General features: G+C 37.2%; 1 protein-coding gene across 3 annotated transcripts in view; it reads right to left on the bottom strand.

Moving 5' to 3' along the window:
- The window catches only part of PPP6R2 (protein phosphatase 6 regulatory subunit 2), a 4,227,669-nt gene that overhangs the window by 1,760,302 nt on the left and 2,441,672 nt on the right, over positions 1–25,695 (bottom strand). For all 3 annotated transcript variants that reach the window (XM_044088566.1, XM_044088567.1, XM_044088565.1), the window contains exons 12-13: positions 19,738–19,802; positions 5,021–5,136 (exon numbers count right to left, since the gene is read on the bottom strand). In XM_044088566.1, coding sequence (XP_043944501.1) covers positions 5,021–5,136; positions 19,738–19,802 — 181 coding nt within the window. The remainder of the gene's footprint in view (positions 1–5,020; positions 5,137–19,737; positions 19,803–25,695) is intronic.

Consider the following 25,695-nt stretch of genomic DNA (forward strand, 5'->3'; position numbering starts at 1 on the left):
GTACATCTGTTTCTGTTAAAAATCCTTTGTTATTAGTAGGCTATTTCATTGTGTCCTGTTTCGTGTGTAAATCTTAGGAATTCAATTGCTGTGTTGAGGTAGTCCAAAAAGGCAGGTATTTTTCTCTTTCATCTTTCCAAACAATAAAAATGACCATTACATCCTTATCTAAAGAACTGTTTATGTATTGTGCTTTATCTGAAGAAGTTAATACTTCATTAAGAAAGTGCTCATCCAAAATTAAAAACTGAGATGTGATGTACTCCTTGGCTAGCATGTTTTCCTCATTCCCAATGATGGAAATTCAATTCCATGACACTGTTGTTGAGGAACCATTCGTGAGGTAGAAGAATGTACCTACTCAGTTTGTCTGCGATAACACTGGATCTCCCCAGAATGTTTGATGCTATGAGAAAGCAGTTGGATGAGATTACTCATTGCCACACTCTGAGAGGTTCTTGACATAAGGGATAAGATCTGGTTCCTCCCTGTTTGATGATGTACCAAACTACTAACATGTGGTCCGTTTGAATTGTAACTGTCCCCAAAGGGAGAGTATCCTGGAAAGCTTGCAATGCTAAAACCACTACTCTCATCTCCAGCACACTGATAGCAAGTTGACCTCTTTAGGGGACCAAGTGCCTTGGACTGTTCTTCTCAGAAAATGAACCCTCCAATCCAGCTGGAAAGTTTCCATGGTCACTATGGCCTTGGCCTGAGGGGGAATGAACGGACGGCCTTGTAAAATGTGATCTGACTGAATCCACCACCCGAGATCTCTCCTGCATGTCTTAGTGATTCGTATCTGAGTTGGGTTGGGAAACAATCGACCACTGCGCTGCTAACATCTATTGGAGGATCCTCATACAAAATCTGGCTAAAGGTACTAGGGTTACAGCTGATGCCACTGACTCTAGAGCCTGAAGGACTACACAGACTGAAATCTTGGTACAGAAGACTATCTTCCAGACCTGTGATATTATGGTCTGAACTCCTGAAGGCTATGGTCGACTTTGTGTTGAGAATTGCTCATATAAATTCTAGAGTCTGACTTGGTTCCAGTTGGGATTTTTCATAGTTTATGGTTATCCCCAGAAGACAGCAAGCCTGGAGAACCTGGTCTCTTGCCCTTAACAAACAATGCAAGGTCAGAGTGGTAATGAGACAGTCATCTAAACATGGAAATACCCGGAATCCTTGCAGTCACAAGTGAGCTGCTACAACTGCCATGCACTTGGTAAACACCCTAGGGTCTGTGGTAAGACCAAAGGGCAGATCTCTGAATAGGTAATGGCTGTTCATCTTTATATGACAGTACACATCCTGAAGGACTATCGAGCACATCCAGTCATCCTTGCCCAGGAATGGGAAACTGGGACTGAATCGTGACCATCTGAAACTTGGTTCATCGAACAGACTTGTTTAAATCACTGAGATCCAAAACTGGTCTCCAGACCCCTGTTTTCTTTGGTACTAAAAAGAACCTTGAGTAAGTTCAGGATTCTGTCTGGTCTGGTGGGACCTCTTAGATGATTTTTTTTCTAGCAGGTTTTGAATTTGAATTGCTGCTTGTTCCCTCTGACTGGATAGAACATCAGGGGAAATTTCTCTAATTTAGAAGAGGAAGGGAAAATGGAATTATATAACCTCTGGAAATAATTCTCTGCACTCACGTATCTTTTGTTAAGTCTAGCCTTGCTTTCTGGTGCAGAGATAAATGACCTCTGACTGCCTCCAGAGGAGGGCAATCGGGTCTACTTTTAGGAGCACTGGTATGGTATGTCCGAGAAAGATTCTCTGGATCCCTGGTTATGCAAGTCACCACTGCCACAAGGGCATTGTCGTCCATTAGAGTTTCCTCCTCTGCCTGTGGGGGAACTTCCTCCATGTGTGTCCTGGAAAGGACCCAGAGATTTCTTGAACCACATCTTTCTACCACCTCGTTGATTCCTAGAAAAGGATCTTTGAGGGGTCAAAAAAAGTACGACCATGCCAAACAGGATCTTTCCATCCTTCTCATACCTGGACAGTGTTTCCTTCATATTGGGGCTAAACTAAGACGTTTCGTCAAAGAGAGCACTAACAAATGAAGACTTAAAGGGCTCTGCAAAATCACATAAGCGCATCCAGGCATGCCCCCTAATGGAAATACTGGTGCCCTTGAGGTTCCTTCAGCTACATGTGAAACCAGCTTTATAGAAGAAATGGAAATGGATTGTAGCATAGCCAGCTGAGAAGCTGTAGATGACTGAACGTCTTCAGAAATAAATCCTGAGGGGGTATTTAACAGCTCCTTGATCAAAGATCTTAAAGTGAAGGTCACCGAAGCATAGACATGCTTCACGAACATGTCCATCACCCGAAACTCCCTGTTGGGGGGATGAACAATGGAACGCTCCTCGGCAAGCTCCTTTTTAGTGCCCGCCACTACGACCATGGCATCAACAGGCACCCTTTTCCCCCAAAACTGCTTGTCTACAGGTGGTGCCATAATCTTACCTGGTCTCCGAGATATAGGTTCAGTGGTGGCATGCCCGCCAGGAGATCAACTCAAAGAATTCATCAGCAGGTGGCATTCACCCAGAAGGTAGACAGGCCAGTAGTGAAGGCCTCCAGTAATATAGACTCCTCGGATGAAGGGCTGCTGGGCATCCAGCCACAACTCTGCTTAAATACCCTTCATCTACATCAAAATCTATATCTTCTGTGATAGACTCCTCTAGTGTGTCCAAGTGTTTCCTCCTGCACGTCTTCTTCTTAGGGACCTCCTCAGTGGGATTTTCTGCAGAGGTATCAGAAGAAGAGATAAGATTCCCTGAGGGGAAGCCTAGGGTCATGGTACTGGTTGCCCCTTTGAAAAGACGTGGTGAGGCTCTGAATGCAGAGACATCAAGATTAAAGATTTATGCCCCAAGGGAGTTGGGATCCATCTGTACTGCCGAGGCAGAGAAAACTCTCTTCACAGCCTCAAAGACAGATGACCCCACAGAAAGGGAAGTCTTCAGATCCGAAAAATCAAGCTGCTGGACCACTGCCCTGCCCTGAGGGCAAAATCCCCGAAGTGGAAGGTCAGCTGAGGTATCCAATGCTGAGGCTCCAAGGTGCAGAAACAGTTATGAAAGCTTTGGAGTCGACTACAACACCTCGGATATGACAGGAAGGCTTCAGCTCTGAGAGGTCTCCAGATCCGACAGGATCGGAGCACTCATAGAAAACTCCGGATCTGAGGATAAGATAATCTGAGCAAGACGGATCAAAATGGCTAGGATCCAGAGACTATGAGACTGCTGAATGAGTCAGAGGAGGAACTGGTACAGGGGGTGTAAAAGTGGAGTGGATCTCATGACCCAAAGGGGTAGGAGCCAAAGGGACACCCATCTGACCCTGCGCCTAGAGAAACTTCCTCACCAGTCTTTCCACATCTTCTTCTGTAAGACTCTTGGAAGAACAGGCAGACAATATGGAAGGGGGCCTACATCCATCCAAAAAAAGGGGAAAATACCCTAAAGGGTGCTGGATCCACTGAAGGTGAATACCTGGTCCTTGGCAATACAACAAGGGTAGAAGGACTAGTTACAGTCGGATCCAATGAGGATTGTTCTGGATCCAAGGTAGTCGAATCAGACAGTTTTTGCTTCTTAGGACCCAAAGACATCTGATCAGACGGTTTTAGTCTATTCTGATCCAAGGACATCAGGTCAGAGAATTTTGGCTTCTTTGGATCTGATGATGAAGTCGGACATCTTTTTGACCTTTCTGTAGAAGACTCCGTGCCAAGGATGAAGAGGAAGGCTTCGAAGACCCCGATTTAGGCTGTTTTGCTTTTAATTTGGGAGACTTATCTACAGATACAGTCTCTCCGAAGAAGAGGATTAGAGTCCTTTCAAATTTAATTTGTTTTTGCGCTCGACCAGAGCCTTTGGGTTGAACCCATGACATATTGATCAGTCCTCATGCAAATGAAGAGGCCCTAAAAAATATACACATAATGTGTGAGCATCTGATAATGAAAGCCTATGCCCACAGTTTGTACACTTCTTAAAGCCAACAGGCCCTTTTCCTCCATACTTCAAAACAATACTAGAAAAGACAGAATAACATAACAGAAAGAGAAACTCTGTAACTAAGAGATTAAAACCTTTTTTTTTTTTAACCAAAGAAAGGATAGACTCTGAAGAGAAAGGAAAAAAGGAATTACCAACAATGGTAGATAAAACCTACAATTAATGTAGGAAAGTCAAGGGAAGAAAATACTAACAACAATATTCCAGAAGTATGTAAAGTACAAAGATAAATAGTTTAAGGGTAAGGAAAAGACTAACTGCTAATAAGCGAAACATTTTTATGAAGAAATAGCAATATTTAACTTATCTTAGAAATGCTTGAGAGTAAGTGGCAAACCACGACTTTCGTTGAAAGAGGCAAATGAGATCTGAGGTACTTGGGGTTGGTGCATTAGGGGTAAGGGAGAAGTTCCGAGAGTTTTTGGTTGTCACGAGCTTTAGCAACGGCTGAGTTGGATCCGAGAGATCGGATTCAAACCCATCAGTTGAGGATAGAATGAAAATTGACGACATCAATTTTTGGGTGGGCAGCAACTCTGAGTTATCTGAAAGGACTAACTGAACAGAGGACAGAGGCATCTCTCGAGACTGCAACAGGCTGGAAAGAGTTTGATCTTGGAGTCAAAGGGATTAGCATGAGTTTTTCAGCTGTTTGAGGCAGCTGTGGGAACAATACAAAGTACAGTTTCTGAAAAGACCACATCTACTAACTTGTCAACACACTGCAAATGTCTCAGAAGTGGGTTAAACAAAGACTATTTATACTAATTTAGTTTAAAAGTCCTGAGGTAAACCAGCTCACTTTTAATTTCTTTAAATATAAACAATTATATTAACATCTAATTTTGTCAGTGCTGAAATACCTGGAAAAAACTATGTTAATGGCTTTTCTTTACTTACTAGTATATGAAAAGCATCTAAAATACAGTAGAACTGCAACAATCTTCAGTACATACCTTTTATAAGCTCTTCTATTTGTGCTTGGACAGGACCCTTTTCCATGTTCTGTACCACAGCATTGGCTATCCTGGTGAGATGGCCCATGTTTCCTCTTCGCATGCCACCTTCTGCCCTAAAAATACAAAGCTGGCAATGTTATGAACCCAGAAATAAAAGTCAACAAGAAATGTCTACAGGTGCTAGTTAGTAGCAATAGAGTAAAGTGATCAGAACTTGCTGTTATAACTATGAAAACAATTACAAATTCAAAAAACAGTACAACATTAACTAAGACGTCAGTTTGGTGTCTCAGATCTATAACTCAGACGTAAATCAGTTATGTCAATGAATAGTCTGATATTTTCCAAGTAAAAACAAACAATTTGCATGGATAACAACTGTGCATAAAATGCTAAGGTAAATTACAAATGGGTGAAAGGATGAAAAGTTCTAATCAGTGTGCTGCAAAGAATTCATATAATATGCAGAATGTATGAGAGTTCTAAAATTCCAGCTTCCATTCCATAGGAAGTGCCAGATTAGTCATGGGAACTGATGCCCTTCTTAAGGGTAAATTCCAAGGCCACAGATCTTGTGAACATATATCCTACCCTGGTGGAATGCCAAGAAAAGTGTTTTACACCAAAAAGCCTGCAGCTCAGACATTCAATATAGATGCTGAGTTAATTACCTTCAAAAAATTATTTTCCGAGATTGTCTTGTATGTTTAAACTGATTATCAGCATAGAACCCTAGATTAAAAGAGACATACTACTATATTACACAATGGACTTTCACTTACAATACTGATTATACATCATCACAAGTGCTAAAGCCATTGTCAGCTACATTCACATTAATCACTTTTATAGTATTTATACATGTCATGTAAAATATGAATTGAATAGCATGGCATTTACTAATATGTTGCTGTTGGCACATGGTATGCATATAAATAACAGGGCTAATTTCAGTCTATGAAAGTAAATGCCAGGTTATGTACACTTGTCAATTACGAATGAAGAGCTTGCTATCTATTCTTTTTAATATTCTATAGGTAAATACTTGTCAGAGACACACAGATACTACAAAGCTGCTGGTTATTGCTTATTCATTAGTATATTTATGGTTGCAATGTTATAAATATATAGTGTGAACCATCTGAGTTGGGATTATGTCTCTAGATCAGGTGTGTTCTCTCTTCGAATGTTCTATATTATCTATAATATGATTTTGAGTAATCTCACTTAATGCAAAGAAGCCATAATAGTAATGATAATATTTATTGAAAATGGAGAATAGAAGGAAGAAGAGAAAAAAGAAAGAAAATGGTCGGTGCACATATAAGATTACTTTTTTTCCATGTAAGGAAAAGGGTTGACAGTAATAAGTACCAAACGACTATGTTATAGCATGTTTAAAGTGTACTATGCTTGTTATATTTTCCATCCTTACAGTTACAACACTGTAGGTAAATCCTGCAATATCATAAGCATTATGAGTTGATGTTTGCTATATGAAATACAAGGTAGACTAGCGGTGAAATGTGCCAGTGACACTAGGGAATACATGGGAACTACCTGGAAATATAGTCTTAAACTATATATTACTAATGACAAAATCAATTTAGTAACATTTATGCCATTAAAATATGAATGAAATGAAAACTATAAGATTACTGATGTATAACAATAAAATTGTAATATTATGTAAATTGCTACAGATACTTCATGATTTAACTAAGTTGTAATATAGTTAATAACTGGCATATATATAATGCTTAAAAAGTTTTGTAGACCAGCACATATGAATGAAATGAAAACCTTAAGATTATTGATGTATGACAATAAAATTGTAATATTATGTAAATTGCTACAGACAGTTCATGATTTAACTAAGTTGTAATATAGTTAATAACTGGCATATATATAATGCTTAAAAAGTTTTGTAGACCAGCACAGATATTTTGATACTTATGAATGCCATTCTTGCTATAAAGGAAATTAACAGCAAGCATATTACTTCTAAGATATATAAATGTTATTGTTATACAAAAGTTATCACATTAAATAAGAGATTTCTCTAAACAATTTAAACAAAATCAAACAGTTAAGCAGTAAATCTAGGTATTGTTTTGCCTTAGTGTTTTATAAAACACTGAAACTGGATAAAGACTGCATTTAAGCAATATGTAAATACAAGTTCATGTATACTTATAAGATACTTTTCATTATAAAACTACTAGATGGCCGGGCTGGAGGGAGATGCTGAAAAGCGTACATAGATGGATCGCTTGAATGGTTAGACCATTCAAGGATGAGATGTTTTTTTCTCATGGAGGGGTTTGGTGGTTGTTTATCTTACAATGTTTTTAGTTATGCTCTTCTAATATACTTTTATTGGGTGTCTATAATCTGTTGTAATCCTATTGGAAGAAATAACAAGTCATTCTCTTCATATACACACATTTGCACAGTGTTACAAGTATATGAATATGGTTAAAAACAGTTAAAAAGTTAATATTAATCCAATTGCAAAATGTATATCTGTTAATGTAAATGGTTTAAATAATAGCTGCAAAAGGGGAAGTCTTTACAGATATTTAAAGCTATGTGAAGCACAACTAGTATTTTTACAGGAAACACACCTTACACAGGAAGACATAAATAAAATAAATAATAAAAATTATACAATACTAGTAAGTTCCACCTATAGTCAAAAGCAAAGGGGAGTAGCAATTTTGTGGAAAAACACTACTTTAATGCCTAAAATCATAAACACATTTCATGACAACTCAGGAACGTTTTGTCTAGTGACAATATCTATCAAAGAAATGATATATACATTAGTGAATGTTTATTGGATACCAGGACTAGGAGTTAGAGTGGCCAAACAACACTTAGATGACATTGTACAATATGCCAAGGGCAATTTAATCATAGCTGGAGATTCCAATTGCATTATAAAAGATACTGACACAAATACTAAAACTACACGTAAGAGATCACCTTTAACAAAGTTATCTGAGTTTGTTGAAACTTTTAATATAGTTGACATAAATAAGTATGCTGTCCCAGATACACTATTCTTTATACATTTTTCCCATAGACATAATGCATACTCTAGAATAAATACAGTGTACATAACAAAAGATTTAACCACTAAATTAAATAAAGTAAAAACAACTTCATGTCCATTTTTGGACCATAACACCATAACATTGAGATAAACTTGTGTTTCAAGAGAAGGATATCAGTAACAAGAATACCATCCTACATAACAAATCTCAAAGATTTTAAGGAATTTTATATTACAGAGATACAAGCATTCTTAGATATGAATCTTACTAAAGATGTATCTGAAATATATATATGGGATGCACTGAAGGCATACCTATATGGAAGAGTGGTGGGATGGTATAAAAATAAACAAAAGCAGTGGAATAAGGAATTAACGGAATTACAGTCAAAAGTGGATAATTTAAAGCCTGATATTCAAAATGGAAACACCAACTTAATAAAAGAACTGGAAGATATTAATAAAAAATACTCAGAGACGCTACACCACAAAACAGTGATCAACTTAAAAAAAAATAAACTACTTTCCTATTCAATGAACCCTAAAAACCAACGAAGAATAGCAAATAAGACAAAAAAGATGATTAAAACAAATAAAATCAAGGAAATACATAATATAGAAACCAAAAAGAAAGTGTCTGATTTAGAAGGAATACTAGAAGCATTTAGGCTATTCTTTCATAAACTTAATAATCAAAATGAGAAAATAGAAACACATTCAGTATTGAAAGCTTTTCTTAAAAACAATGTTAAAATTAGGTTATTAGAGGAGCAGGTACAAATAATAAATAAGCAAATAACAATGACAGAACTTAAAGCTCAAGTAAATAAGCTAAAATTAAACAAAGCTCCAGGTATAGATAATATCACCCCAGAAATGTTTATCTAATGAGGCTTTGCTGTTGTTATTGAATGTCTTTACATCAGTTAACATGGTAAAGACATCCCTCCTCCATGGAAATACACACTAATATCACCAATTCTGAAACAATGTAAAGATCCCAGTGAATGTTCGTCATACAGACCCATTTCACTTCTTAATATAGATTATAAAATGTTTATGGCAATACATGTTGCTCGAAAAAAACAATTACTACCATTTCTGACAGAGGAGGATCAAACAGGTTTTATAAAAGATAGGAATACTTATGACATCAATATAATTACTTCCTTAATTGATTATATAAATGTTACAAAAAACAAAATGAATGTTATTAATTTAGACAAAAATAGTGCATTTGATTCAGTGAACTGGGATTATCTATGGCTAGTTTTAGAAGAATACGGCTTCTCAAACAACTTTACCTTGTTAATAAAATCATTACATGTAAAACAGTGGCTTATATAAAACTGGGATCTTGTCTACCTAAATCTGTTAATATAACAAAGGGCACAAAGCAAGACTGTCCTCTTTCCAAGTTATTATTTGCACTAGTCATTGAACCCTTAGCAAATAATATATGTATGAATAAAAAGATTGAAGGAATACAATTAGACAACAGACTAGAGCTTAAAACTCAACTTTTTGCTGATGATATATTAATTACTTTAAAGAATAATAATAGCTCTTTAAAAGTATTATGGGACTCAATTCAAAACTTTCAAAAAATTTCAGGTCTTAAATTTAACAAAAATAAAACAAATGTATTGCCAATAAATACTACTAAAAAAGATCTAAATAAAAATACCATAAATATATCCCCATCAATAATACAATCAAATACGTGGAAATTATAATAACTAACAATCTGGATACTACAATCGAAACAAATTATAAAGAGATCTTAAATAATATTAAAAATGTAACACAATGATGGAATAAATTCTTCTTTTCAATGGAAGAAAGGCTCTATATAATTAAAATGATCATATTTCCAAAACTTCTTTATGTCATACACGCTTGTTCTTTGCCACCAGCAAAATCATACCTTAAACAATTACATGATTTAATAATAAGATTCCTGTGGTATCCAAAACAGCCAAGGATAGCTATGAAATATCATCTAGAAATATCATCTAGATGAATGTGATATGGGTGACATAGGTTTACCACACAAAGAATTATATTTACATTCATCTGTTATTAAAACAATGTCCTTGTGGCTAAATACAAGATATACATCAAAATGGAAGCTAGTTCATGAGAAAATCTGACAAAAATCAGGATTTGTATTAAATAAATATACTGATTTCATACCAAACAAATTTCTATGGCTGATGAAGGAATATATGATGATACATAAACATAAAAATATAAGTTCCAAATATATTACTTATACATTAAAAATTTTCAAAAATCTTATTAATAGCAATCCTGATATTAAAGGATGGTCATTTCTACTATATCCAGTAGCGTACACAAATATAATAACATTTGATATAGAAGTATTCAAAATGCTTAAAGAAAAAGGATTACTATATTGGTATCAACTGGTAAACTCTGGAAAACTTCTGTCAATAGACCACATTCAAAGGAAATTAAATATGGAAAATAGTTCATGGCTACAGATACAAGAATTAAGACAATATATATTTGTCGCCTCACAGTTAGATTTTGCCCGTTCGATTCCCAGTTAGAGCGTCTTCTGTGTGTTGACACGCGTGAATAGGCGTTCCTTCGTTGAAGGTTGTGCGTTAGGCCCGGCAAGCCAGCACGTAAAAATTCAACTGCCAATCATTAGCGGACCGGAGTTCCGCTGTGGCGACCCCTAACCGGGAAAAGCCGAAAGACAGTATATATATTAAACAAACAAGAAACAATGAAACCATCAATAAGACAGAATGTTCCTAATTTCATAGAACATATAATATTATTAATAAGTCAACCCATTCATGGAAAGGGATACTTCTCCTCTATAAAACAAATAAAAAAATAAAAACCTATAATAATGACAAAATATGGAACTATTACAGATTAGTTAATGGGCAAGTAACCAAATGATAGAGATAAAAAATTAATTCTTCTCTCTCCAAAGCAGACATCACTTTCATTACACTGGAAACTCTTTGCATGGCAATTCATACACAGATCTTATGTAACCCCTCATAAAATGGAACTTATGTTTAAAAAAAATATTGGCTGTTGGAGACGTGATTTAACAATAAAAGCAGACTGGCAACATATGTGCTATGAATGCCATTTGATTAAACCATACAGGGATAAAATAAATTATTTTCTGCAAATGGCATTCAATGACAAATTCCAGATTTCTAAATCTCTTATTTTGTTTAATGTACCTGTACCTGATTGCGTACCAAGAACAAAATATGTAATCTTGTGGACTCTCCCAGCCATTGCAAGAAAGAACATTACAACAAACTGGAAATCCAAAGCTTCTTCGACTTTTAAGCAATACAGGAATATGGTGTCAGCAGTATCGCAATTGGAAATGAACACTTAAAGGAAGAACTGAAAGAACTACATCATTATATATAGCATGGCAAAAAGTAACTGAAATGTTGGAGAGTAATGACTGTAGCAAATTATAATTGGGAAACAATTGTACAGAATGTCGATCATATGTCAATAACAGACACCCTTGTAAATACTTTATTTTGGTTTTAATGTTGATATCTGTTTACTGCTTTTAGCTAACCTGTTTAAATAATTTGTAAATACTTCACGGTCATAAATAACCTGTATACATGTTTTTCTTTTTGAAAAAGAATAAACATATTTTCAAATGAGAAAAAATTATTTTCCATGACAGGAATTTTTGTTTTACTTTACTAATTCTTTAACTCAGTAAGCCTAACAGACATAAGCATCTAGTTTCAAGGGTGATCAGACATACTTGTCTAAGCAAATGACTTGTTCATTCACATAGTGCATGTGGAAAAGGAGCAAAACAAAATATTACAGTAACAGGTCTGTTAACTTATAGCATTAACATTTTATGCCAAATACCAAACTCTATGCAAACAGCTCCAGAACAAAGTTCAAGTTTCAGACAGGAAAATGGCTTCTAAAGTGGACAAAGGAATGCAAGAACATCTGCCTGAGGCAGTGGCTCAGTAATTACCGGAGCACAGGAAGTGTAGAAAATTAACCTTAATGGCAGAAAAAAGTACATATGTAAAAGGACAAAAGAAGATACAAGACGCTTATTTATTCTGTTCACCATGGAAGAGACAACTTTAAAGGAAACATTATGAACCAAAAACTACAGATAGTCATGCATGTACATTACATTAGCATTACTTGACAGAAAATACATAAGTAACATCGCAACTTCTAGGTTGTACAGCATAGACAAGAAAGGAACAGCTGAATTAACACTTTAACTATCAACCAAGATCAAATCATGAAGAATCACACAAATACAGAGAAAGTTCTCTGCTAAGCCACTGTTAAAATCAAAGAAGTGAAATCAGCCAAGAGGCACACAAAATTTTAATACAGGACATTTGATGACATTCATTTCAGATATTTTGTAGGTATACAACATGAAGTAAAATCCTACTTAAAACAATCAAAAAATACTCCAATTTATATAAGTATGTGATTATTTCAGACATACACGACCAGGCATCATCTCATTTGCAACAGCACTATTAGTGGTCCTACATCTAGGGGACAAAAGGAAGAGTGAAGAGTCACACAGAAAGCAGCTGTCAAAATAAAGGGTGATATACAGTGAAAGGACAAAATAAAGGGTAACACACAATAATAAATATAAGGATCTTACTTGAGGGAATAAAAAGCAGAGACAAATGTTACCTAACTACACATTCCTGACAAAGAGATACAATTTAGTAGAAAGTTAATTTCTTGAAATCACTGTGATCTGTAAGTTTTATGATCAGAGACAGGTCATCCCAATAAAAAGAAAGTGCATGACTAGCTGACATGGGACTTGATTTAAAGGTAGCTATTAGCATTCTTAGTAAACACAATGGAGATTAAAGCAAGTTCCTCAAAGTATATACCACTCTAGTAGGCTAGCTAAGTCTGGACACAGGGGTTCCTTTGCAGAATAATATAACAAAACACAAACTGATGCTACATAATCCTTTATTAAAACATCCATCCATTTTTCAATCACAGTGTTGTGAGCAAGCCAGAAGTTAGTATCAAATATAAGGATTCTTTCACAGAATAACTCATTTGAGACAACACAATTTCAGTATCCCTCAAGAACTGAAAAGTGCAACAGTTTAGTGTGTAATATAATGCTGCTGTCATGTGTCACCTGTTTCAGGTGCCAGCTGTCATTTCAATCCATACAAAGATCCTAACATTTGATTAGGTGCAGTAACTGTTCTAGGTTTCTTGCAATCTATTACCATGATATTGCCCAATGGATGCATTCTCAAAAGGGCCTGCTGAAACTAGTATATTGCTCGGAGACAAAAGAGAAGTCATCTCCACTTTGTTTACCAAAATACACTTGCTTAGCCCTTTTCTCATTAAAGATCAAGTGCAGTTTTTTACCATTTGGTAGACAATGATTTTTAGTTGTACATCTGCTTTATTACAGTAGCGCCAAGAGTTACCAATCTAAGAATTTTACCTTGTTCCATAATACTTTTGTTACCTTTCAGTTGAACATAGCAACGCTGACTTATTGAATTACTGATTGTGTTGCATTTTGGTTACTTTGTAATAAATTCTTATACAGACTACAGTACACATGTCAACCCACTACAAACTGTTTCTCTCCTCAAATACATCATAAGAAGGCAGGACTGAATGTCATGGAGTGAGGAAGTAACTGGACAGTTACGTAGCATACAAGAAACAGAAATACCAGTTTATTAAACCTAATATAGGGCCACTGAAGTAACTAAAGTAAAAACTATACATTTTAGATTAAGAAAGACCACTTTTAAAGAAATGGTACAATAAAATGCACTTGACCTTTAAAATGCAGTCTACTCTGGTTAAGCCATTTAGATAAATTGTCAAAAACCATACTGAAAGGTGTCAGTCTAAACCCGTTTACTACCCAAAACATTCAATAATCTGTATACTTATCTACTTCTGTGAAATATTTGCTTGTGTGTTGTTTAGCATCGTTATTTAATAAAATAAGGAGCAAAGAATTGACTCTTATGGAATTCCTATTTTTTCAAAGATGCTGAAGCAGTATTTTATCAGACTACAGCTGGACAGTTAACTCCTAAACCTTTGTGCAGTCACAGTGCTAAAAGCAGTTAATTCTAAGTCTTTGTAATAGCAGGTCATGCAGGGTTGGGAGGGTGGCCTAATGGTCAAGGTGTTTGCCTTACAAACACAAGGTGCAGGGTTTGAATCTCACAAGGGATAATTGGCTAGGCTTAAAATGGCTCGCAAGGGCAGTTAGCCTAGTACTAACATATGAACCTATGAATATGTCAAAAGCTGTTGTTGAAAAAATCATGAAAACCTGCAGCAACATGCTGCTTTTGGTCTTTGCGGGCAAATACATAGTCGAGATGTTCAACAGTAGCAGTGCTACTATCATTCTAACATAATAATAATTATAATATATATATATATATATATATATATATATATATATATATATACACACACACACACACACACACACACACACACACACACGCATATATATTGAGTGCAATATAAAACACTGAGCTAGTTGTACTTTTTCCTTATAATACTTTACAAAAGGCCTGCAATTATCAACTTTTTGGAAACAGTTTACATTTGTTAAATAAACATCGCTCTGTCATTATTTTTCTACTAAAATACATTCTTGCTAATTTCTGCAAAGAACTGAATGGTAGGGCAATAACATAGGAGATTTTCCCGAAAAAAGCATGCAGTAAATTGTAGGCTGATGCTGTCACAATGGGTTTGAGAGAGTGCATCTTAGAGTTGAAAAAGTAAATTTACCGGTCTGCAAGTAGCCATGTATTTAACCGTATCAGTTTAAGAAGGCATATTTAATTTATTAATTCTTGCAATAGTCAAGGACAAGCACAGGTAAGGAAATTTTAAGCTGCATCCAAAGATAAGGTCAGACTCCAAAATAGGTTATCATTAACATAAACTACTTTACCAGCTACTGTCTTCTACAATCTAGCAAAATTATTTTGTTAATCTGAAGTATTGCATGGCAGGCAGGTTGTCTCAACCTTATTTGCACCCTACATTTGTTTTCAACAAAACTCTAATTTTTATTATATTTTATTTCTCCAGATTTCTTGTATGTTGTCCAATACAAAGTCTCTGCTATCATAGATGTAAAATTATTAAACCGGTGTCTCCCATCTTCTTTCTATCAAACTGGTCTTGATGGTGGCATGAACATGTGCATAGATATCACCACTAATGTAGGATATACGAGTATGATACAGCTATGATTAGTCAAAAGAACAAAGTTCCCTTTATACTTCATTAACAGAAATGTTACTCAGATTCCTACCATTATTAAAAAAAATCTGGAAAGTGGCAATTTAGTAAACCATTTAAATTAAAAAAAAATAAAGTGGCTAAGGTGGCTTGTGTCTCAGCAAGAAAAACTAACAGCTCAGGACATCAAAATCACACTACAGCCATTTACGCAACTGCCATCTATGTAAATTCAGGGACATGAAGTCAGGACAAATATGGCTGCACTGGTTCTGTGTCATTCAATGTTTCCATACAGTCAGAAACATTAAGGGTTCTATCAGAAAGAATCTGTTTAGGTAACAATAAAAGTTGTGTGTATCAGAAAAAGGATTTGTAAATAAATAATCATTGGTGTTTCCTCCTGTGCTTTATCAAAAATCCTCTGAATGATAAAGGGACACCATGTAGAGATGAACAAGGGATAAGGCATTTTGGCTTGACCTAAACAAATGCTGAGCAGTGTTGTATTGGTGACTTCAGCAAACAGGTCTAGACCTGGATAAGTAAATTTACGTTCTTCAACTTCTGGACCTGCTCACAAAGTCCAACAGAAAGGTCTTTTTGCCCAGAAATCTATAAGTAAACCACAAAAATAAGGCAAAATAATACAAATTACATCAAATTGCCTTTAAGATGGTCTGCAAAATGTTCAGTTCTGGCATTCGTAGTTTGTCTCCCTCTTTGAGCATGAGCATGGATTTTTAATGCTGAGGACAAGAAAGCACAACTCTAGGATTCTCAGTTGTCACTATGATCACACATAGGTTTGCATCTAAAAACAAAATATCCCAACTTATAAAGTTAATAAAATTTATAAACAAAGTTTATTTACAGGAGGTCCTACTACTACAGTGGTACTGGCTGAAGCATTCTAAGCAAAAGGTAAGGAGGGAGGGAGAAGATGACACCTTCTTTTAGGGGGTCCTCTAAAAACTAACAAGTAGAGAGTACTCATATCTACTATGTCTTAATCCAAAGAGGCTTTCTGTAGTGCGTAGTCTACATGAATAGAATCCCAAACAGTAACCTTGAAAGCAACCCAAACAGGGAAGGGGGGTATGGAGGGAAGCAAAAGAGGGACATTACGCAAAATATGTCTGAAGGACATTATTCCCAAAGGAAGCTCCCCTTCTGGAATGAAGTCAAAACACAGTGCCTGTTGTTGGCATAAATAAACAAGCAGGTAGTCAGTGCAAATGCCTACCATTATCACACTCCTGAAACATGCAAAGGAACTTATCAACCTTCTTATGGAGTGCCCTGAAGTTTGGAAATCTGAAAGGCTAAGATGATACCACTAGGAAGATATTCTTCAAGGGTGCAAACTTCAGGCTAACTTACTTCTGAAAGGCAGACTTAACAGTATTGGAACCATGAAGTTCAGGTCCTAAGTTACAGACAAGATTCTTGATCAGAGTCTACAAAGAATTTTCATGAAAAATGTTTTACCTATCACATGAACATGACTTCTGCATTATGTCACATCACAATATACCAAGACATGACAATGAAGTAATGGTTCTCTTGATCAAGAAGATGCTTGAATTATTCACAAAAAACTCAAAGACTTTTTCAGACAGAGAAGGTAAAAGGACATTTCTTAGTCATGATGTAAAACTTTTTTCCTCTATTTTTTTTTTGTCCCCTTGGGACATCGTTTTCACTGGTCCGGCCCCCAGTGCCAAATGTCCACATGCCCTGTCTACCAGCTTATATCCTATCCACCGGACTTACAGCAGCATGGATCTTAAAGGCATGCTGAAGGGTTGGCATCTCTGCTCCATCCTGTTTTTTCCCCCTTTCAGATGTCTCACCCACTCACTTGCCTGTCTCCCACACTCACTCACTCATCCAAGGGCAATTTCCCAGTTTGTGCCACTCTTGCCCCTTAAAGGAACATCATCAATGAATGCCCTTCTCAACAAATTCCCTCCAAACCTGGATGGGTATGCCCATTTTTCCTTGCCACTCTTTCAGTTGCCTGAGCCACTAACTGAACCCAGGTTGACTGGGTTGTAGTTAGGGCTTTATCCTCATAAGTCAACTAAATGGAAAGCTTCCTTGTGGTGTCTGAGAGCTCACTGGACAAACTGAGTTATTTCAAAGGATGCATTGCAGCAACAGATATTTCAGATGTTAGGAGTCATTCTGACATGGTATCAATATCCTCAGCACCTTCATAAGAAAACTCTCTGGAAGGTCCAATATTCAAAGAGACTGTAACCAGGCTTTTCTGGCCCATGATAATAACGTTCTTCTGGCAAAGAAGTTTATCTGTAGATGACAGATCAAGGGGGAGAGAGGAATGCAGATAAGACCATTCCTTCCATTCCAAGGAGAACACATTCAACTTCCATCTCCTCCCTCTACCATGCTAAAGGCAGTAGTTACCTGTGCAGGAGTGCATTCTCACAAAAAAAAAACTGAACATACATGTCCGCCTCTGCAATGCCCATTAACCAGAAGACTGCCTAAACAAAGCTCTGATGAAGCCAAAGCTCAAAGAGGTGACTCAAGATGCAACTCAAGATATCTGCCACAACAGTGAGATGTGAATCTCTACCACATAAAATGTCTCAATGACCAACCCATTCCCAAACAATGGTGACTTCCTCCCAAAGGAGGTGGAAGCAAGTCCCTCTCTGCTTTTTTCATTTACTAAATGACTGTCTGAATGTCCAGTCTCACAAGGACAGCCCTGGGGGCTTTTGCAATGCCACCACAACCTGCTGGTCCAGAAATACTGCCCTCAGCTCAATAGACTAATGCAGAATTTATTTTCCAGTTGACTCCACTGATTTCATATGACAGCAAATCCAAAATGGGCTCCCCTCTCCTTCATAAACCTATCTGACAGAACAGATTAGAGAAGGGGGCATAAAGCCTATCACAAGGTTTTAAGAAGAAGTTCACAACCACACACCAAGCAGCAATTACCTGAAATAAACAGATATGACAAAGACAGACGACTCTCCAGCAAATGGCAGTCAACTCTACACTGCAAACCTGCACATGGAGGTACGAGGTACAGAAGAACTGTGAACCACAGAAGTTACAAAGAATGGTAGACTGAGATCAGTCTTTGCAGTTCATCTCAGGAAGCAAGATCCTTGAGCTAAGAATCTTAAGCTCTCCCTAAATAAGAAAAGGCATGATTCTAGATCATATACAGCATCAACTCTAAAAAGAATAGGCTGCACCCCAAGCATGGATATGCTGCTCAAGCTACTGATTACCTCCAGCCACTACAGCTAAAGCAAAATCCAGGCCAGTACCATCACCACAGACACGAAGTACAAGATATTATTCTCATGAAGTACATAGTCTGAGTCTCATCTGTGAGGGAAATTGGCTAGGCTTAAAATGGTCCACAAGGGCCACAAGGGCAGCTAGCCTAGTACTTACCTACAAACCTGACGTCTACCAACTCATCTAACCAAAAAGGGGAAAATAACCAAACTATGCAGCTGAAGGGCTTCTACTTTAAAGGCTAACCAAGGTAAATGTACTGAGCACTGAGGAAATTCCAAACAGTCACAAGTTATACTAAAAATGTTGCCCTCTCACAACAAAAAACAGAAGCCTCCTGTGTTTCTCTAATATGTTGATGTGCCAACACATGTCTATGTATGCACACTTCACAATAAACACTAACAATCACCATTCTAAACAGTTCGTCAGATGTCTTGTTTTTCTTTCATCTACTGGAAAACAATTTCCAATTAAAACATCAACCGCAATAAAAAAATGGTCAGCTTGTCAAATTATTTCAAACTAAGAAAATGAATATACACAGCTAAGTTACACACACTATGGTGGCAATGACGATTCAAAGAATGCATGTACAGCTTTAAGCAAGTGCACAACTAGGCTACATGCTTATTACAGTTCTTGTTGTCTTTATTCTTAGCCAAGACTACGCAGAGTGAAAAAGAAAACAATTCACATCAAATGTATGTATATATATATATATATATATATATATATACACATATATATATATATATATATATATATATATATATACACACACACATATATATATATATATATATATATATATATATATATATACACACACACACACATATATATATATATATATATATATATATCAAAAATAGAAAATGTAACAGTTAACTTTTTCTCACCAGTTACAAGATAAATAAGGCAACCAAAAAGGAAAGGAGCTGGAAAACAACACAAAGGAAATGTATAAATATGCAAGCTTTTCTTAAGAGTAAAGGAGGATAAACACAGCTAAAACAAGTTCTATTGTGTTAGTGGTACTGCCACAAACAGAAATAACACTTACTGTATCTTATCATTTACTTCCCATGCATCGAGTATTCTCTGAACCAGGCAGCATTTTTGAAAAATCTGAAAAAGAAGGACAATCCAAATTATTTTAGCAGCAGTAACAAAATTAAGTCATGTACTTACCAAAAAAATAGATCCTTTCATTTATGTCAGTCTGATACAACCTGTGGTTCTCGGGCTATTTGTCAGATCTGACTTGGCAGCACCAGTGCTTCAGACTCATGCTCCTTAAAGATTTTTATTCCCACAATGTACTAGTGGTCAGAATTCCCACAGCTTGAGTTTGGCACACTATCAATATCTGCAAACACAAAAAAGGACATACAGCAGAGAGTCAATTATCCAAGTGTTGATTATCTGAAACGAAAATTATCCGAATGCAGCTTTCCAAAGTTTTCGGGAAGGAAAAATCATAAAGTCTGAATATGTAAACGTTATACACATTCGCTTGTGCTTGTTTTTTGAGCATGTACTACAATAATATACTGTACCATTCTGTACTTACAGTAAATTTGTTTATTTTTCTTGTTTAATGTTCATCAAAAACATTTTTAGAAGTTTTTAATCTGGTTCAGTTTATGTATTTGATTATCTAAACTACCCTAGGTTCCAATTAGTTTGGATAATTGACTCTCTACTGTATATACATATACTAATATATAAATGTAACAGTTAAAATCCATCAGGTCATACAAGGAAAAAGGAAGGGGGACAGAGGGAGAGTGGCTGTATTAGACAAATATGAAAGACAGGATTCTAGCATTATGATAAATACATAATGTTTGTATCTTATTCATTCAGTCTGTCCTAGCCTACCTGTGGGTCAAAATCCCAAGTTACCTGAAGTCCAGGGTAGCATAACGACAATACAGACTTAAGAACAGATACACCAAAGGATGCTCTAACCCTACAGATGGATTCCAGTTTATAACGCTTGATGAAAATATGCATGGAGGGCCAAGTGGCATCTGTGCTGACATCGACTGATGAACACCTTAAAAAAGGTGGTAGAAGTTGAAACCACTCTGTCAAAATAAGCCTTAGGTTTACAAGGCAGAGACAAGCTGTGAAAAGCATAGACATAACCAATGCAATATGAAAGTCATCTGGAAAGAACTGCTTTAGAAACTTTTTAGCTAACTTGTTTACTGCAAAGGAGACAAAAAGATTTGAGTCAGTATAGAAAGCTGAGGGTCTATGAAGTTTGAAATGTAGCTGTTTATGCACATCTAATTTGAGTACAGTAAATTCCTATTTATTAGAATAAGTAGGAAAAATATTGGCAAGTGAACAGGCTGCATCATGTTCATTTCTGATGCCACTTTAGGAAGAAAGGATGGACTGTAATGGAGTGATGCTCAGTCCTTTTGGAAAATAAATAAATAAAATAAAATAAAATAAGGGGTTAAATAAAGTGCCTGGAGTTCAGAAATTCTTTTGGGAGAAGTAATGGTTACCAAAAACATGGCTTTCCAAGACAGGAACTTCAGAGGTAGTGAAGAAGCTATTTTGAAGAACAGGTTTGTCAAATTTCTAGCACATAATTTAAACCACAATGGGGAACAGATTCTCTGACTATAGGTTTGAGCAAAAATACTTATTTTAGAAAGGTTTTACAAAGCTTAATAGAGGCAAGGGAATGAAGGTTCCTGATGCCCTGCATAGAAATTAGAAATGACGGTCAACTAAACTTTCACTGTAGAAAAGCTAGAGCCATAATCAAATAAATAAGGTGAAAAGCTTCCACTGAGAAGAGGCCCATAAGATGAAAAGCTTCCACTTTCCCTGGTAAAGTTTCTCAGTGGACACTTTTTGAGAGGCTGTTAAAATCCTGATCACCTCAAAAGAAAAGGCTGCATCATTGGCCATTACTGGAACTGGAGAAAAGAAGTGGTTAGTTTCAGGTTGTTGAGATCCAGATGAGGCTTCCTGGAGGGATGTGAAGGAAGACCTTACACAGGATCTAATAGCCAGGGAGGCTACCTGAGATGAGGCTTGAGAAGGAGAAACCAAATCTGTCTGGGCCAGAAGAGGGATATAAGAATAACAGAGGCTTCCACTTCAGAGCCTTCTGTACAAATTTGGGGATCGGGATATGGATGGAAGGCATAATTGCTGGACTACAGTCACCCATTGGTGATTGCCCCTGAGGAGGGATCATAACAAAATAGTTTCTGCATCTGGCGATGAAAAGGGAGGCAAAAGCCCCAGGGATTGAAGATCTGCTTTGCTACTGCTGGACTGTGGGACTGCTCATGAAATATCAGAAAGGATCTGGTGAGCTTGTCCATTAGGCAACTGAGAGCTCCTGGAATGGGTGTTGCTACGAGAAAGCAGAGCAAAGCCATCACCCATTGTGAAACCTTCACTGTTTCCTAATACAAGGGGTAGGATGTGGTTCTTCCTTGTTTGCTGATGTACCAAACTACAATCAGCTCCGGGGGGGCAAGAGACCCTACTGACTGCTGCCAGAGGGTATGAGTCGAGTAGCCCTTCAGGGACACTGGGGTTGCCTGTCAAAAAAGGCCCACAATACCCCTTTGTTTTACAGACTTCCTCTGCCTTTGGGCCTGCATCTATTAAACAAGATACCTCTGCCACCAACACCCTTTTCAGAAGGTACTTCAAAGCACTGATGTCTAAATTTTCTAAACCAATATGACCTGGGCTACTTCTGGTTCCTACTGTACCATCTGTGAGGGGGGACCTGAAAATTCACTCTGTTGGCAGACAGCATCTTGCTGTCTTGTTTGTTAATTTTGCACTTTATTTCACCAAAGGGCCAAACAATGAAGATTTATCAAAAGGGGGGCAGTGGTGAAGGATGCTTTAAAGTACTTCACAAAATCGTAGAGCCACAGCCAGCCCTGATACCTCATAGCCACACTGGCCTCAAATACCCCTACTGCTCCATCTGCAACATTATGCATGAGAAGCATGAAGAGGTTTGACATATTAGACATGTTTCCTAGAATCTGATGTAAGGGAAGCTTTCACAGTAGTTAGGGCTTGCTAAGCCACATCCCTATGGAAGTGATTCACGTGAGTGACACAGTTTCAGAGCCTTTAAAGCAGGGGTTCCCAAAACATATGTCCACTTCCATAATCTATCCATCACTAAGGACTCTATTAGGTGGATGGAAAGAAGATGAATTGTCAGTCAGCTCTTTCTTAGCTGCTGCAGCCACTAATGATGAAAACTACCAAAGGGAACTTCGTCCAGTGCTGTTTGAAGATTTTTTTTTTAGACAAGAAACATCTTTATTAAATTATCACATATGACATAGGCAATCTTACAACTGTATAAATGAAAACAAACCATAATGACATCATTTTAGATGCAAACACTATACAGCACAAACCAAGTTGACATAACTGTAGTTGCAAACATTATACATCATACATCACTTAGTGCTGCCTTAGGATCTAATCCAGATTTCATGGCACTGCTTCACGTGTGTCTGGTTGCTGTCATGACCGTCTTCCTAACAGATCAATTAAGGTATCTGCCAGAGGAACCAACTAAGAAGCAGATGGTGTCAAGCCATAAGCTTCAAAATGAACCTCCTCGTCAGGGTGGTGGTGGTGGTGGGGGGGGGGGTTGGTTAGTGGCGAGCATACACTTTGCCACATAAGCTCCAAAATGTTGCCACAGGAGACATCTTCAGGAGGAGAATGGGGGAACCCTCTGTCATCCAAGTTGGTATCTAATGTGCCAGACTTTGATTGGGGGGGGGGGGGTGGTCAATGAACAGAACTGAGGACTCAAACACTGAAGAATTCACCAACAATGGAGTTAATATGTGACAATTTTGAAGACAATGCCAAAGCTTTATTATTAAATCTTTTATCCCTAGACTGATATGACCTTGAGGGCATTAGAGGTGAATGTGTAGGATCCAACATCTTTAGCATCACGGCTGAAGTCAGGGTTGACACCAAGAAAACAGACCCCAGGAAGAGGAGTGGCTCCAAAACCACTGGAGATGAAATACACACTAGTGAAGGAGCTAATAGTGGGGGCAGATGACTTTTATCAACCACCTTCGGAGCTGAATGAGAAAGCATCACTCCTAACTCAATCTGCATCTTCAGAAAACTCATCATCAGCCAACTGACATCCACATCCAGTGTACTCTGGCAAGAACTTAATGAAGCAGCAGATGGAAGTTGAGAACGAATCTGGGTAGGCAGGAGCGGCCTTAGGTCAACTGGTGCCCTAGGCAACAGGGCTCCATGGTGCCCCATGGGCACCACCAGGTGCCCCCATCCTGGTCTACCTACACCAAATAAATTTTGGAAAAGTGCCCCTGCTAGAGCGGTGGCCGCCTAGTTGGCCTATGCCTAAGGCCGGCTATGTGGGTAGGTTCTCTTTTGTTTTAATGTTGCTTAGTTGATATCCAAAGTCAGCATTTTCAGTGTCAAAGAGGGTTCCAGGGTCATTGGAGTGCCTCTTCCTTGGCTCCAAGTATCTGGCTTTACACTTATCAGCAGATATTTTAGTCACAGAAGTCTCAGGATCTAAAGGCAAAAGCACCTTATGGATCAACTTATTCTTTCTATCTTGTGAGGCCCTATGGCTGAAGACAGAACACATGTCGCACTTGTTTCGTAAAAACTCTCTAAGTACACTGTGCACAACTCTTGAGTATCTTGGGGGTATATTTTGTACCAGCACTTTCTTCACCTATTAAAACTCTTCTCCTTTTCCATGTCGAAAACACACTGTAACAGGGGACTACAGTGAACACAAAGGTAGTATCAATACTGTCAACTATCAATAGTTACAAAATAAAAGCAAGACATCTATCTAAAATAACACCAATGGAAAAAAAGAGGAAAAAAAGGGGCTAAAAATATAATGTATAAGCAGTGACTTAGCCCTACTAAGAAAAGGTATACTACTAGCAAGGACACAGCAAAAAAAGAAAAACTACTTGTAGAGAAAATGAAGTGAAGCACTTATCTGTTGCAGATGTTTAGAGATCAGGGTCTGTTCTTGACAGTGACAAATGAGATCTGGAATAATTCTGACTACTAGTGCATTCTCCACATGAAAATCTTTAAGGGCATGAAGCTGGAGCAATGGTGTTACCGAGTCAAATCTGATAAGCTGCCCAAGAACCCAGATGTCACACCAGACAGACTAAATGAATACGATCTTCAAAATTTCTCTATAGCAGCTCTGCGTTTCATGTACTCTTACTTATATATCCTTTAATAATTATGCAAGTGGACTTATCAGGTAAATATTTTTCAACCACAAATCAGGACCTGCACACAAAATGAAATACAACAATACAGTACTGCATGACAATCAAAGTCACATTAAGCTGCACACGCTCACCTCATGTACTCCCTATGAAATACACTAAGTTTCTTTGTTTAGCTCTCAGTTTCTGGAATGAATGCAAAAAGAAGAAAGCTGTAAATGGCTACTGCAGGGAGGGGGGGGGGGGCAATGGTTACTCCTACTGGACAGGCACAACTCATTTGTGTATTTTTTCTTCCAAAATGTGTTAAACAAAACCAGCGAAGAACAATCTAGACCTCCGAAAGACTCATAATGCAAAGTACACCAACTACTTACACAAACTACGAACTAATGCTGGAGAAACTCAACATCATTCTAGCCTGATTCTTGGACAAACTAATGCAGCAAGACAACATTGTAATTCTGAATCAAGAAAAAAGCCTTTCATAAATCACAGCTGTGCAGCAAACACCATCTCACTACACATTTTCAGAGTAACAGCTTTGAATTAAAGATTTGTTTTCTAACATCTGTTATTACAATCTCTGTTTGTTGTATTCCTTCTGACCTGACTTGTCAGAGAACTCTACTTACTAATTTTCTCCAACAGCATGCAGGAACATGTCATGTGGTGTACATAGCCACGTGGATGAGCCTATTGTGCATCACCATCTCCAAATTTACTCATGTGATCATGTA

The sequence above is a fragment of the Protopterus annectens genome, chromosome 11.part0 (assembly GCF_019279795.1).
Source record: "Protopterus annectens isolate FY-2018-M chromosome 11.part0, PAN1.0, whole genome shotgun sequence".
Classification (NCBI taxonomy): domain Eukaryota; kingdom Metazoa; phylum Chordata; order Ceratodontiformes; family Protopteridae; genus Protopterus; species Protopterus annectens.